Here is a 14,650-nt window from a genome sequence, read left to right as displayed (position 1 = left end):
GGCTTCTTTTCTATCCATAATGGGTAGACATCTAGCTCTACATACAATAGTAATATAAGTTTAATTCCTCAGTTTTCATTAATTGCTTAATTTCTTTTGTGCAAGGTTACCTTTTTAAAAAAGGACCTACATTATAAATGTTTTAACAAACGTCACCCAGAGCCATTACTACTTTGAACAGTATGACTATTTTAACACCTGACAATTACAACCTAGTCTACATGACATCTTGAATTTACAAAACACTTTATTTAAAACATTTATGTAGCTGCTCGTCTTATAGCAAACTCTGGACAGTTCCCAGATGATGCAAGTAAATGACATTTCTTCCAATACGCCTACTTAAAATTTTAGCCTGGTTTGAAAAGAATTAGCAATATAACAAACCTGCACAATTGCTTGCCTCTGCAATCTTCTTTGCTCTATTAGAGCTTCCTCATCTTCTTCTTCAACATCAAAGTCTTCAAGGCTGTTATTATATAAATTAACAATTTGACATCTCAGGAGTACATGTACTGATACACGAACGTGTATTTCCAAAATAACATTCAACTTTCCTGGCCTGAAGTTCACAGAAAATTTCATCTCTGCCTTCAGGCAACAGCTATTTGTCTTTACCATATCTTAAAAGTTTCTTAATCAGAAACTCTTCCTGAAGAAAGCTGGTTAGAGGGAAAAGTGGATTTTCTCCACTATGGATGCATGTCCACTTTGGTAGTTCTCAACTCCAACACTATCGGGAAGTTCTACACTTGTATGGACAAGAATTGTTTCCTTTTAAGGAATTCCAAGGAACTGGAAACACTTTCCCCCTTTCATAATGAAATGTAGCTGCCTAGGTAAATTTGGGCTAGTCACACTCTCAGTCAGCTCACCTTACAGGGTTACTGTGGTGGGGAAAATGGAGGAAGGAAGGAAGATTAAGCGTGCTTGCTGCCTTGAGTTGTTTATAAAAATAATAATGGGGGGAGGGGGGGTTTAAGAAAAATACAATAAATATAAATTATATGACTTAAATTATGTTTATTCAGCTATTGTATGGGGAAGTCTAGTAATTCTTCCTGAATTTTTGTCTTAGTTCAACTGTGGTATTTCTCCCTCCCTCCCTCCAGTATTTATTTTCTGTATTTTTCTTCCGTGTGTGTGTGTGTGTGTGTGTGTGTGTTTGTGTGTGTCTTTACAAGTTTTACTCCTAAATATAAGTCAGTTTATATCACAAGAAGGACCTGTATCTCCTTTTAGTGGTCCTGGAGCCTCCTCCTATCATATGGGAGAAGGAACCACAAAGAATGGCCCCTACCTGTTCTATATCGTTATTCTGCATTAAAAAAATTTCCCTCAATTTTTAATGTAGTTCAAAAAGTTTATATCAACAATGTGCAAAGATCCTTCATTTCTGCAATATTTATAATATTAAAAAAACACTGCTTCTTATATAAGAAAACATTTTAGTTAGAAAGTTGCATTACCAATTTTCTCTTTTTTATTATGTTACTATAAATCTTAATATATTGTGTTACTTCAATACATAGACATTTGTGTGTTATGATTGAAAACTATTAGCATTCTATATTTAGGTAGCTTAGAATATTGAGAAGTGAGGGGAGAAAGAAAAAAATATTCTGTCAGTGTTAATTCAATTCAATTACGAGCATAACATTATTTGACTTCTTTGTCCAATGTTCAGTATAACATTGAAAAAGAACCGCTACAAGTCAGACCAAATTATTCATTATATAGTAGGTAAGCTGATTACCTTTAAATCTCCCTTGTACAGATAGTCCTCAATTTACCCTAGAACTATGGTTGTAAATCGTGGTAGTTGTTAAGCGAGCAACCCTATTTTATGTTTTTTTTGGGGGGGGGGGCAGTCGCAAAGCAAACACAGTAGTTATCAATATTTTGATCAATCTTCAATAAAATCAAGATATATTCAGTTTGTGGCATTTTTAAAAAATTTAGTAAAGTAAAAATTAAGTAATCAATGTAAACTAACATTAGTCTAGCAAGAATTGTTCTTGACAGATCCATGCTGACCACTGCACTGCTTTTAAGGCGCTTACAAACAGCTCTCCTTATGATCTACTCTAACGTTTTCCCAACGTATTGATACAGATATCTAACCTCCTACAATCATCTGGTACTTCACCTGTTTCCAGGACTTTTCATAATTAATATGTAAATATTCAGTTACATTATTAAACCACTCCAATACCAATCCAGAGTTTCTAGAGTTTAAAATAACTGAAAAAAATCATTTTCCCTAACATGTTTCTGTCCCATCCCAAAGCTACAACACTGGAACAGCATGACTAATGCAACAGAAGCAAATCCATTACAAGATACTTTACGTATTAGCTTGAACTCACAACTTAAGGCGTCTTATCATTCCAGCGTATCCCGCTATATATTGAGATATTGAAATACTTACTTGTCGTCAGATGAAGATTCTTGCTCAACCTTCATTCCTTCTGAAAGGCTTCCCTTAAATTTATCTTCTATTTTGCTCCTGCTCCGTCGTCTACGGCCACCTCGTGATCTGGATCGCCTTCTCAAACGAGATCTACTACGTCTACCCCTGTCTCTGAAAATGGATTTAACAAAATATGTACTTTTATAGCTAACATATTCATTTTGTTTGATACTATTATTTTACAATTCAAAGACTAAAATTGTTTAAAAGAGAGCACACATATGTATCACTGTTAAGATACCATAGTAAAGCTTTTCTGATATAGCAGTTACACCAGGGTATCATGATGTCTTTCAAAAATTTTCAAGTACAGTGTGGCAGACAATCAGAAACTGCAGAACCTATAGAAAAACATGTAGATTAACAATCATATCTATTTTGCCAACCTTATTAGGATAACGTACTTTTATTCAAACATTTATTGGTAAAAGGAATATAGAGTAATCTGAAATGAAGTTTCAGCTGTGAAGTTGGAAAAGGTAAACTCACCTAGAAAGGAATCATTATTTTTTAGCATACAGATAGCACACAGTATTGCATCATGTAACAAAAGATAACACAACTCTTTCTTATTGCAGTGCATTACACATTCTCACAATCTGCTTCAGACAGACAAGAGATTTCTGGAAACAAACTTATTGTGATGGCAGGTAGAAACCAGATGGGGAGAATCCACTCCCTAATGTTGATGGAAAATACCACTTGTACAGTATTTATTTTACTTATAAACTATACAGATTATATACCTCCTTCGAGGAGATCTACTTCGCCTTCTTGGAGACCGGCTACGTCGAAGTGGAGAGCGAGACCTTCGTCGAATTGGAGACCTGGATCTTCTTCTTGAAGGAGACCACCTAGGCGGACTGGCATCTTTTGATCGCTCTCTTCTAGAGAGGATGTCATCTCTAGTTCGGGTTCTTGAAACAGGTAAAAAAGAAAAAGGAACTATAATCTTAGATAAAAGCCACTTTAAAAGTTCAATCTGAATTAAACTAGAAAAGAATATTTAACAGATGAATTTAAAACAGAAGAAAAATGTTAAAGAATAGGATGATTTAGTTACCTAATTCAGACTTAGGATCTCATCTTCTCTGATGATTAACCACCTAACTGAGTTTTGACAAAAATGTAGTTCAAAAGCTTTACAGGTTATCAGGCTGGAAAGTTTTTCACAAGCTTTGAGGTAAGGAATGATATATAACTCAAGACTTATTTCCTATTTTACATTCTAAAACCAAGAATCTAGAAAATGGAAACTTAAATAACATTAAAGTGTTATTTCTAAAGAATGAAACAAGATTTATCAGCACCTAAATTTGCATGAAATATTTAAACTGCATCTTCATATACATTAATCTGAACCTTCTGCATTAGTGTTTATGTAGGTTTTAGGGGAAAAGGGGGACATATTTTAAAAACATATAATAAAGCAAAGATATCACTACTGTATAGATTCTTTCTCTGACGTTTACAGTGATGCCAACAATACTAAAATTATTAATGTGTATGACAGACCAGAGGAGGTATGTCTCTTTGTGAATTTGTCATGAAGACCCAGACAACTAAACAATCACTTTGTTTTAATGATAAGCAGAACCTGAAAATAGAAGTTAGCTTACCAAACCAAATGGGGGGTGCTAAACAGATAAAAGAAAAAAAACAGAACTCCATGAAAAGAAACAGGAAGACTCTGATAGAGGACACTTGTGGCTAACAATTTAAAATGGATCTAGAAAGTCTGGCAATATTGGCTGATCCTGAGATGGAGAGGCTCGATCTATATCAGCAGTTTTATTTTAAGAGAAGCTTCTCAAATGGAGCATTTACAATCCAGAAACCTAGATTGGGGACTAGAACATACCTACACAAAAGGTCCAGGTAGAGAAAGACCAAGTTCTACCAGCCAGAGACTAAGCAAAAATGTATTTGCTGAGTATATGCATTTAAGCAGCATAACATTCACTAGAAAGTTCCCTTTAACATGTATTTTAAATCTCAAGCAATGGTTTTATTCCATCACTACTCACAATATATTTTAAACTTCCAATTGTGATTTTATTCCTACCCTGCTGGCTACTAGTAAAAATGGGCAACAGAAGGAAGAACCCCTTCCTTAGTTTACCTACGGTAATTGTAGATTATAGTTGTAAAATTAATCTGGAAATAATAAAGTGAAAATGCACAACAGGCTGCACTGTTATCCAAATAATTGTACAAAAATATTTTTAAATGTTAAGAATATGGTTTTTTAAAGCTATGAAAGTAAAGCCAGACTTTATTATCATAGCTTTACAATGATTACAATAATTTGGTTTCCCTAGAAAAATGAAAAAAGAAGCTATTTATGATAAATCCCAATATATAGTTTAGGGGTGGGGGAGACAGCTGAGGGGGCAAAAAAGTAACATTCCTTAACTATCACATATTTTGCTTTCCTCAGCAAAGAAATCTATTCTTTTTTGTCAATATATTGCATTGCATTTCACCAATATACATGATTCTGAAGATATAGTATAAGCATATCTATATAAGCAAAGAAGTGTGAACTTTATCCACTACTTTTCAAGACATAAATAGAACAAACGTAGCATATATTTGAAATGTAGTACACTAGTCAATGTAAAAATATTTTACTTACACAAAAATGAGGAAAAAGATTCTTGCAATAAAGAAAGCATATTATCAGCAAATTTAATCTCCTAATCATATAATACCTCCGTCATATTATACAACATATTACAGCAGTCTTAGGTTTTAGCAAAGCATTAGCTGCTGTCTACACTTAATCCTCACCTATTTTATTGCCTCTAGCAATACTGCAACTAATTCAACAGACATTAGTTTGCTTTCTCACATTCAGTATACTTAACCTTAATCATACTGTATAAAATACGACATAAGGAAAGCCTGAACATTTTGTTTTCCCCAAGTTTCAAAAGCTTCTCATCCCTGAGAAGTTTCTTCCTCTACAGTAACTTCCTTGAAGTTACCTATAATCCTAGTCCAGAGAATTCCTCTAGCATTTATGTTTATTTATGTCTACTTTGTACTTAACCATTACTATAGCTTAGATGTAAATTAAACTTAGTGAATTGGATCCAAATTTCTTATATTGGTGAAATGGACTTCTACATAAGAACAGAGCTGCCCTGCTAAATCAGACACTTGACCCATCTAATCCAACAGTTTCTTCTTACAGCAGCCAATCAATTGAGCAAAGTAGTTTAATAATATCCCCACACAGCAGATGGCCTTCAGAGGCAGTCAAGGTTAATATAACCTGTTTCCTGTAACTTCAATGGATTGGTTCAATCCTTTATGAAGCCAGCCAAGCTGATAGCTAGTACAATCTCAAGTTGATGATTTTCTAAATTTAATTATGCACTGGGTTAAAAAAAATATTTTCTCTGTGCAGATTCTTCCAGTATTGCAATTTCATGATTATGATTCTAGAATTTTGGGAAAGGAAAAATAACTTCTTGTCTATTTTATTCAAAATATCTATAATTCTGTATTCCTCAATTGTATCTCTTGTTTATCTCCTTTCTGTAAATCCCTAAGTATCACAACAGTTCTTCCCAGTTTGTTTAATAATGAATTAGTAAAATCTGATTTAAAAGTTATCATAAAAAGTATACAAACAACATATGGATAAAATGCATTTCTTATGGTTATTTGTAATCCACACAAACTCATGAAAATCTTAAACTATAATTAAAAGATTACTGATATTGTTTCTATGTTAAATATGAAAGTTTTAGATCAACTCAGTATTTTAGATTTGACCCTGTACCTATGCCTACATACATCACCAAAGCTCAGTCAAGAGGTTCAAAATCTAAGAATCTGTTGCTTCAACAGATTTTCACAGTATTTTCATGTACTTTTGTGAATTACATCTCACAACAATTATATACATAGAAATGAATTCCACTGAATTTGAAAATGCAGAAGACATATTAACATATTCAAAGACTGCATGCTAATGTAAGCATATTGACAGATATCACTGAAGTAACTCCCAAAGTATAGCAACACAAACACTAATTAGATTCCAATTTACTAAGCAGCCTGAGGTTTATTTACTAAAAAATATTTTAATTTAAACTAGTTATCTAATCCATTTAGTTTGCTTATAAACTACAAATACAGAGGAATAAAGAGGACAAACCTAATGTCTTCTCTAAGAAAAGGTATGTCAGTAAAATTAGAATTCTCAAAATACAAATATATTTATTACTATATTCAGTGTTTTTCCGTTCTGAACAATACAACCACACCTCAGATTATAATACAACCTAGCAATTTATCTGCCAATTAGGACCAGATCAGGTGCTTCTGATACCTCTCTTGTTAATCTCTGAACTGTGCTGCCTCTGCAATTTGCCCTTATCAAAAGTGTGGCTCTTTTATAACCATGTGCATTCACCCCAAAATATGAAAACCAGCACAATCCAGACATGACAGCCTATCCTTTCTACAATCGTTTACACTACCTTTGTTGACTGCGGGCATAGGGAAAGAGAACAGAATTTTTATCCCGATTCCTTAAAAGAATTTTCCTTCCCATCCAAATGCATGTACAAGTTACCTTAGACATAACCTTAAACATAACTAGACTTGATGACAGTTATATGATATACATTGCTCTTAATCCCTTCAATGTAAACTGACTCTTGCCAGATACGCAGCTTCTTGAGTTTGATTAGCAGAATATATTCTTATACAAAATTATCTTTAGTCTGTTGATTTTTTTTTGTACAGTAGCCATTAGGCAAGCAGTTGTTACTGAAAATAACAGAATAGTGCTGTAGCAGAAATCAATGAAAATTTTATTTTTATTTATTTTAATTCCATTTATATCCCGCCCTTCTCCGAAGACTCAGGGCGGCTTACAAGCTTAGCAGTAGCCTTCATTCTATGTATATGCCTGCTTGTTAGGGCTTTCACACACACCCCAAGCGGCATTATTACAAAGTCAGCTTAATTGCCCCCAACAATCTGGGTCCTCATTTTACCTACCTCGGAAGGATGGAAGGCTGAGTCAACCTTGAGCCTGGTGGGACTCGAACCTGCACTAATTGCAGGCAGCTGGTGTTACTTAAGGAGGCATTAGCCCACTGCTCCACCAAGGCTCAGTTCATAGTAATACAAGCCAGACTGACACTACAAAAATGAATAACGTGCTTACACATTCTAAGGTTTTCTACTGACTGCCAATTCACCCATTCTATTGCGTCCTATAAACAAATGTAATTGTTAAACTAAAACCCAGAAATAATAAATTAGTGTTCTTCTTGCAGCTTCCATCTTGGTATATGCCAGATCAAATATATCTTAAGCATTTATTCTTTATTGCGCATTCTTTAGGTCCTCCCAGAATTCATCTTCTACAAACAGGACCCTTTATTCATGGACAGCTTGAAATATAACAAACGGCCCAAGAAGTTATATGAATTTTGCTGATTTCTTACATTCCAATATAATACATACCATCCTAAAGACAGATTTTTGGAGCATGCAAGGAGGAATATGGACAAGTTATCCTCCACCCACTCCCACTGTCACAATTGTGAGTGAAGTCTAAAACATTTATTTTTTTCATTAGCATTACCTGGGAGAAGAAAAACGTCTCCTTTCTGATTCTCTTCTTTTTCTGTCTGCTGATCTGCTCTTTGCTCTCCTACCAGGAGACCGATTTCGAGATGGTGATTTACTCTGTTTTGATCTCCGATCATTAAGCGGAGGTGATCTGCTGCGTCTTAGTTTGTCTCGTGGTTTAGGGGATAAACTTCTTCCTTTAGGACTACGACCAGGTCTTTTACTAGGAGACCTGTTTTCTTTACCTGATGGCATATCTTTTGAAGGTGATTTGGTGAGCTTCTTTTCTTTTTCAGTCTCAGATCTCCTGGATTTTCGATCTTTCGATCTTGATTGTCTATCTTTGGATTTGCTTCTTGGTTCTATTGGGGATCTGGATCGTTTGCTACGATCTCTAATTTTATTTTCATTAATAACTGGAGATTTTTTACGGTCTCTTGATTTGATCTTATCTTCTGCTTTAGTTTTATCTTCAGGAGACCTTGATTTCCTATTTTTTTCTTGAGCGCGGGTTTTAAGGGTGGGAGATTTTGACTTTCCTATTTGATCTTGAGACTTTGTTCTTTTAGATGGGCTTTTAGTTTTTCTTTCTTTTGATTTACTTCTAGTAGCTTTCTCTTTTATACCATCAACTCCAGACTTGCTTTTCTTTTTATCAGACCTGTGTCGAGTTCGTTCTTTTGATCTGCTCTTACTGCGTTTCTTAGAACTCTTATTGTCTACAATCTCAAGCTTTCCCTTAACGTTTGAGGATTTATTTGCAGATCTAGTTCCATTTCTCACCTTATCATTGATTTCTCCTTCTTCTTCTGAACCTGACTCGTATCCTTGTAATATTAATCCCATCCCAGATTGAACCTTTCCTTCCATTAGCTCATTTTCAAGTTCAGCTTTTAATAATGCTCTTTGTTTCTCTAAATCTTCTAGAGGAGCTAAGAAGTCAATTTTAGCTCTTTTTGCCGGCCCATCTTCTTTATCAGAGACATCAGCAACCTCCTTTCGTTTATGTTTCTTATGTTTGTGCCTATGTTTATGCTTTTTGTCCTTATCTTCTTCTGAAGAATGTTTATGTTTCTTATGTTTGCCTCGATGTTTGTGTTTCTTTTTTTTATGTCGACTATGTTTAATTTGTGGCTGGTCTCCTTCTGAAATATCTCCATTTTCTTCATTTGCACTTCGCTCAGAAATATCAGCTTCTTCAAGTCTGTAAATATATTTCAAAAATCAGAATCTAAATAAATTTAAATCAACAAAATATTTTTATGCTATGCTTACCAATAAATTTTAAGATATTTAAACAATTTAAATCATTTTTAGGCAGAGATAGCAAAATGATCTGCTGGACATACGTATGTTCATTTCTACTGTTTAGATAAATGAATGTTATATGATAGAATTCAAATGACAAACTATGCAGAAAAATTGTTTCCAGTTATATAGATGTAATGATTTTCACACAAAAAGTATAAATGACAAAGAGCAAATGAATTGCTAGGGACTCAGGTTTGATATCTTGTGACAGTAAAAAATATTCTCCCTCTGACCAGTCTTTAACAAATGTTGATGGAAAGTTTTCTGGAAACAATATGTTCTATTTCAGAAAAGGCTGGTGCTTAAGATGTATGGTGCTTCCTTTACAGGTGATTGTTCCAAAAGACTGACATATTTAAAATACTTTGCAACTGCATATGATTTAACTGCTTATTCATCTCTTGTTTCTAATATTGAAACACAGGTTGCAAAATTCTTATAACATTTTTTCTCATCAGTTTTTATTTTTGAATTTGTATCTCACCTTTATTATTTTTATAAACAACTAAAGGCAGTGAATGTATCAACAACAATCCTGTGAGGGCTGAGAGAAAGTGACTGGTCCAAAGTCACCCATTTGGCTTTCAAGCCTAAGGCAGGATTAGAATAGATATGTAGTTTACCCTTTTAAATCAGAAATCTCACTTTTATCAATATCTTTACCACTTGAGAAAACAATGAGGGAAATGAATAGGCATCCCCTCCCCCCCAATATTATATTTATGCCATCCTGCCATCAGATAAATTTTGTTTGACCAAATGATGGGCATGAGTTATGAAAACAATAAGAATCTAGCTTTGAATGAGAAAGTAGCAATTAATTTAATAACTGTAAACATGTCCAATTCAGCATGCACTATCCATGCATAAATTACTTATGTCTAATAAACAAATCAATCTAGCTTGATTTTTTTAAAAAAAACAATCCAAATGTGGTGCTACAGGATGGCTGGAGAGGGATACAGAGGGCAATAGACAAAGGAATGGAAAAGAAGCTGAAGAGGCAAATGGTGAGGAGCAAGAGATCACCTTTGTATCACTGAGGAGGTGCAGAAGGAGCACTAAAGAGACATGAAGATGCTGCTCAGTTCAGGATCTCTTCTGCCATTCCTCCTCCATCTTTAAATATTAGATGTGGAGTGATTCAAGGACAATGAACAAGAATGTCAATATGTGCAAAGGAAAAATACCAAGGCATGTGCAGAATGAACTGTACAGATTAGAAACTAATTTGTTCATTATTTGAGGGATGAGGTCTTCCGTTTTGCCACTCCCCACCGTGGGTGTGTTGAGCCAACTAGATGGTTCCGCCCCAGGCGCTTAATGGACCCTGAGAGGTTCCAGGCAGCGCTGGGGTCCCCACCAGCCTCCTCTGCTCACAGCTCGGCAGATGCCTTAGTGGAAGCCTGGGAAAGGACGGCCATGGAGGCACTTGACCGAGTTGTACCCTTGCGGCCCCTGACCCGGCACAGATCCCAGTGGGCTCCATGGTTCTCCGCGGAGCTCCGGGAGATGAAGCGTCGGAGACGGGGCCTAGAGAGCGGTTGGAGGTCCAGCAGATCTGAATCCGACCAATTGCGACTAAGAACCCATATTAGGTCTTATCTCGCAGCGATAAGGGTGGCAAGGTCTAATTACTTCGCTACCCTTATCGTGCCCTGTTTAGGGTGACCCGCTCCCTTCTCAATCAGGAGGTGAGTGAGGAATCCTTGCAGGGGCGTGCCGAGGAGTTTAGTCAACATCTGTTGGACAAAATCGCTCGGATTCGGACCAGTTTGGACTCCGACTGGGCAGAGTCTGACGATCAGGACACAGGCGGTCTTGTCAATGTTATCTGGGAGGAGTTCGATCCTGTGACTCCGGAGGAAGTGGACAGGATTATGGGGAGGCTGAGCTCCACCACATGTTTATTGGACCCGTGCCCTTCCTGGCTGGCTTATGCAGCCCGGGAGGGAACACGAGGCTGGTTCCAGGCGGTTATATCTGCCTCTTTGAGTGAGGGTAGTTTTCCCGCCGCCTTGAAGGAGACAGTGGTGAGACCTCTCCTCAAGAAGCCTGCCTTGGACCCAGCTGTGTTAAATAACTTTCGTCCGGTCTCCAACCTTCGCTTTCTTGCGAAGGTTGTAGAGAGTGTGGTGGCACATCAGCTTCCTCTGGTTCTGGATGAAGCGGATTATCTAGACCTGTACCAATCGGGCTTCAGGCCCGGGTACAGCACGGAGACGGCATTGGTCACTCTGGTGAATGATCTCTGGAGGGCTCGGGACAGGGGATATTCCTCTGTCCTAGTCTTATTAGACGTCTCAGCGGCATTCGATACCATCGACCATGGTATCTTGCTGCGGCGTCTCAGGGGATTGGGAGTGGGAGGCACGGTCCTTCAGTGGTTCTCCTCCTATCTCCTGGGACGCTCGCAGTCGGTGTTGGCAGGGGGGCAGAGGTCGACCGCGAGGCCTCTCGTTTGTGGAGTCCCTCAGGGGTCGGTCCTCTCGCCTCTCCTGTTCAACATCTACATGAAACCGCTGGGTGAGATCATTCGTGGTTTTGGAGTTGGGTATCATCAGTATGCTGATGATACCCAACTTTTCATTTCGACCCCAAACCACCCCAGTGATGCCCTCGACGTGATGTCCCGATGCCTGGAGGCGGTCCGGGTCTGGATGGAGAGGAACAGGCTTCGACTCAACCCTGACAAGACTGAGTGGCTGTGCGTACCGGCATCTCGGGATATTCAGGATATCCCACCCCTCACTATGGGGGGTGAGTTATTACCTCCTGTAGATAGGGCTCGCAACTTGGGAGTCCTCCTAGATTCACAGCTCTCCCTAGAAGACCATATAGTAGCTGTGACTCGGGGGGCCTTCGCCCAGGTTCGCCTGGTGCGCCAGTTGCGGCCCTATCTAGACCGGGATGCCTTACGTACGGTCACTCACACCCTCGTGACCTCTCGTCTGGACTACTGCAACGCTCTCTACATGGGGCTACCCTTGAAGACCACTCTGAGGCTACAGCTGGTACAGAATGCAGCCGCGAGAGTTGTGTTGGGAGTTTCCCGACACTCCCGTTACACCTCTGCTCCGCAAGCTGCATTGGCTTCCAGTTGTCTTCCGGGTGAGATTCAAGGTGTTGGTAATGACCTACAAAGCCCTTCATGGCATGGGTCCGGAATACCTTGGGGAGCACCTGCGGCCGGCGTCAACTTCCCTCCGCCCAGTATGCTCCCACAGAGAGGGCCTCCTCAGGGTGCCACTGGTCAAAGAATGCCGACTGGTGGCCCCCAGGGGGAGGGCGTTCTTTGTGGGTGCACCGGATTTATGGAACCATCTTCCGCTCGAGCTCCGGATGGCGCCTGACCTCCGCTCCTTCCGGCGCGATCTCAAAACCTACCTTTTCGAACAAGCTGGCCTGGCCTGATGGGATGGGGTTGGGTTTTACTAATCTGTTTTAACCTACTTTTTAATGTGTTTTAACTTATTCGTGGGCATTTTGTTTAATCGTTTTTAATTTTTGTATCTTGTTTTTTTAATATGTATTGCCCTGTTCACCGCCCTGAGTCCTTCGGGAGAAGGGCGGTATACAAATAAAATTAATAATAATAATAATAAATGCAGATTTGGTTCATTGTATTTGCAGTTTCACTGTATTTATAAATTGTCTAATCAAATGGAATAGAACTTTAAAGAAGCTGAAGTTTAACATTTAGACACCATACTTTACTTTCTCACTGTCAAAATGTTATTTAGTATGTCATCTTTATATCTAAAATTGTTTATAGCTACAGAAATCCAGTCAAATTTAAGTTAATATGGCAAGTTTTTATACATAAGATTGTGCACAAAGCACCTTAGAATCTAATACTAGCCAACTCATTATGCTTTTGAAGTCCAACTCCATTAATCTTAAGTGGGATAATATAGACTGGTCTCTAACACACTTGTTGTGTCTTGTGTAACTTGTTAAATGAGTCATGGAGAAGGATCAAATTCCTCTAATCTTACACAACACTATTGTAGTCCCCTATAGTTTTCAGGGAATCCAATTTGTGTCAAACTTTCATAGAGTAATATTTTTCACTTTTCAAGCAAACTGTCACCTGAAACACATTAGAATAAACAGCGAAAAGCAAAATACAGAGATACAATATATCAATCTTACAGCTGACTAACAAAAAAAAACCCTCTTTAAGTTCCTGGAGGCTCACATTTCCATGGCACCCAAGTCCCATTTACCTCCATCCTTTTTAATTTATTTTGAAATAAGTGTGCACGGGAACATTTAACTCGCTCTCGATTTTTGTTGTTGTTACCATCTTTCCTCTGTATAGAAGGCGGCGGCCGATCACTCGTCAGATTATTCCTTCCGTGCATTTTTTTGTAGGTACATATTTGGGGATATCTTTGGAAAGGGACCCACGCACGCACCACGCTTCTACACAAGATTTAAAGAGGACAAAGACGACTTTCTTTCTTGAGTCGTTTCTTTCCTACACTCTCTTCCCCCCCCCTCCACTTTAGTCACAAGATCCTGAGGAGGGCATTAGAAGTTAGCAAGCCCGTGCAGGCGAAAGCAAAGACTTGGACGGAGACGCCAAGTATATTGTTAAGGTCTTCATCTCCCAACTAAGCAGAGAAACGATAAAGCGACAGGAAGGTCTGAACCGTATGACTAAAGTTGACGGGCCGGGCAAAGGGAAGGCCGGCCTCCGTACTTGAGAAGAAGCCAGAACTCCGGGATCAGGCCCAAGGCAAGGCCGCCTCGCGACCGTTATAACAGCTCGTCGTTGGCGCGTTCTAGGCCCTCCGCTCGCTTTCCGCCTCTCGTTTCCTCCCATTTCCTCGTAAGCGAAGCGCGGCTAACGAGGCCAGACCTAGTTTTCATCTTCAAAGAAAGAGTAGCCTTACCCGTGCCCCCGCATTCCCAACTCCACCAACGTCGGGGCAGCCATTTTGAACTCCCAAACTCCTTCTTCGCCGCCACCGCACAGGGCCCGGTGAGGAGGTTGGAGTGCGGCGCATGCGCACTAGGAACACAACCCCCCCCCTCGGGCGACAGAAGGGGAAGGCGGAAATACTTGCTGGTCGTTTCAGAAACCGGAAATAAGGTAAACATCGCGAGCCTGGAGATAGGGGAATGATTTCCGAGGAATAAGAGAGCGGACGACTAAGGGTTTATTGGTGTCTATACTTCCGGCTCTTTGTTCAATTGACAAAAGTGCGGCATGTCCGATGCGAGGAAGTACCCCGAGACGCCGTTGAGAAGAATGAG

At 38.7% G+C, this 14,650-nt stretch overlaps 1 protein-coding gene across 8 annotated transcripts in view; it reads right to left on the bottom strand.

The window, feature by feature from the left end:
• Positions 1-14,423, bottom strand: part of PRP4K (pre-mRNA processing factor kinase PRP4K) — a 32,522-nt gene extending 18,099 nt beyond the window's left edge. For all 8 annotated transcript variants that reach the window (XR_014492104.1, XR_014492105.1, XR_014492106.1 and 5 more), the window contains exons 1-5: positions 14,287-14,423; positions 8,088-9,278; positions 3,220-3,390; positions 2,432-2,584; positions 388-469 (exon numbers count right to left, since the gene is read on the bottom strand). Coding sequence is in view for 1 of the 8 variants with exons in the window: in XM_083359492.1 (XP_083215618.1) it covers positions 388-469; positions 2,432-2,584; positions 3,220-3,390; positions 8,088-9,278; positions 14,287-14,330 (1,641 nt within the window). In the remaining 7 variants the exon portion in view is untranslated. The remainder of the gene's footprint in view (positions 1-387; positions 470-2,431; positions 2,585-3,219; positions 3,391-8,087; positions 9,279-14,286) is intronic.
• Positions 14,424-14,650: the final 227 nt, after the last annotated feature.

The sequence above is a fragment of the Vipera ursinii genome (genome assembly GCF_947247035.1).
Source record: "Vipera ursinii genome assembly, chromosome: 3".
NCBI lineage: Eukaryota > Metazoa > Chordata > Lepidosauria > Squamata > Viperidae > Vipera > Vipera ursinii.
Note: the sequence above shows the minus strand (reverse complement) of the source record. Positions and strands in the feature narration are given on the sequence as shown.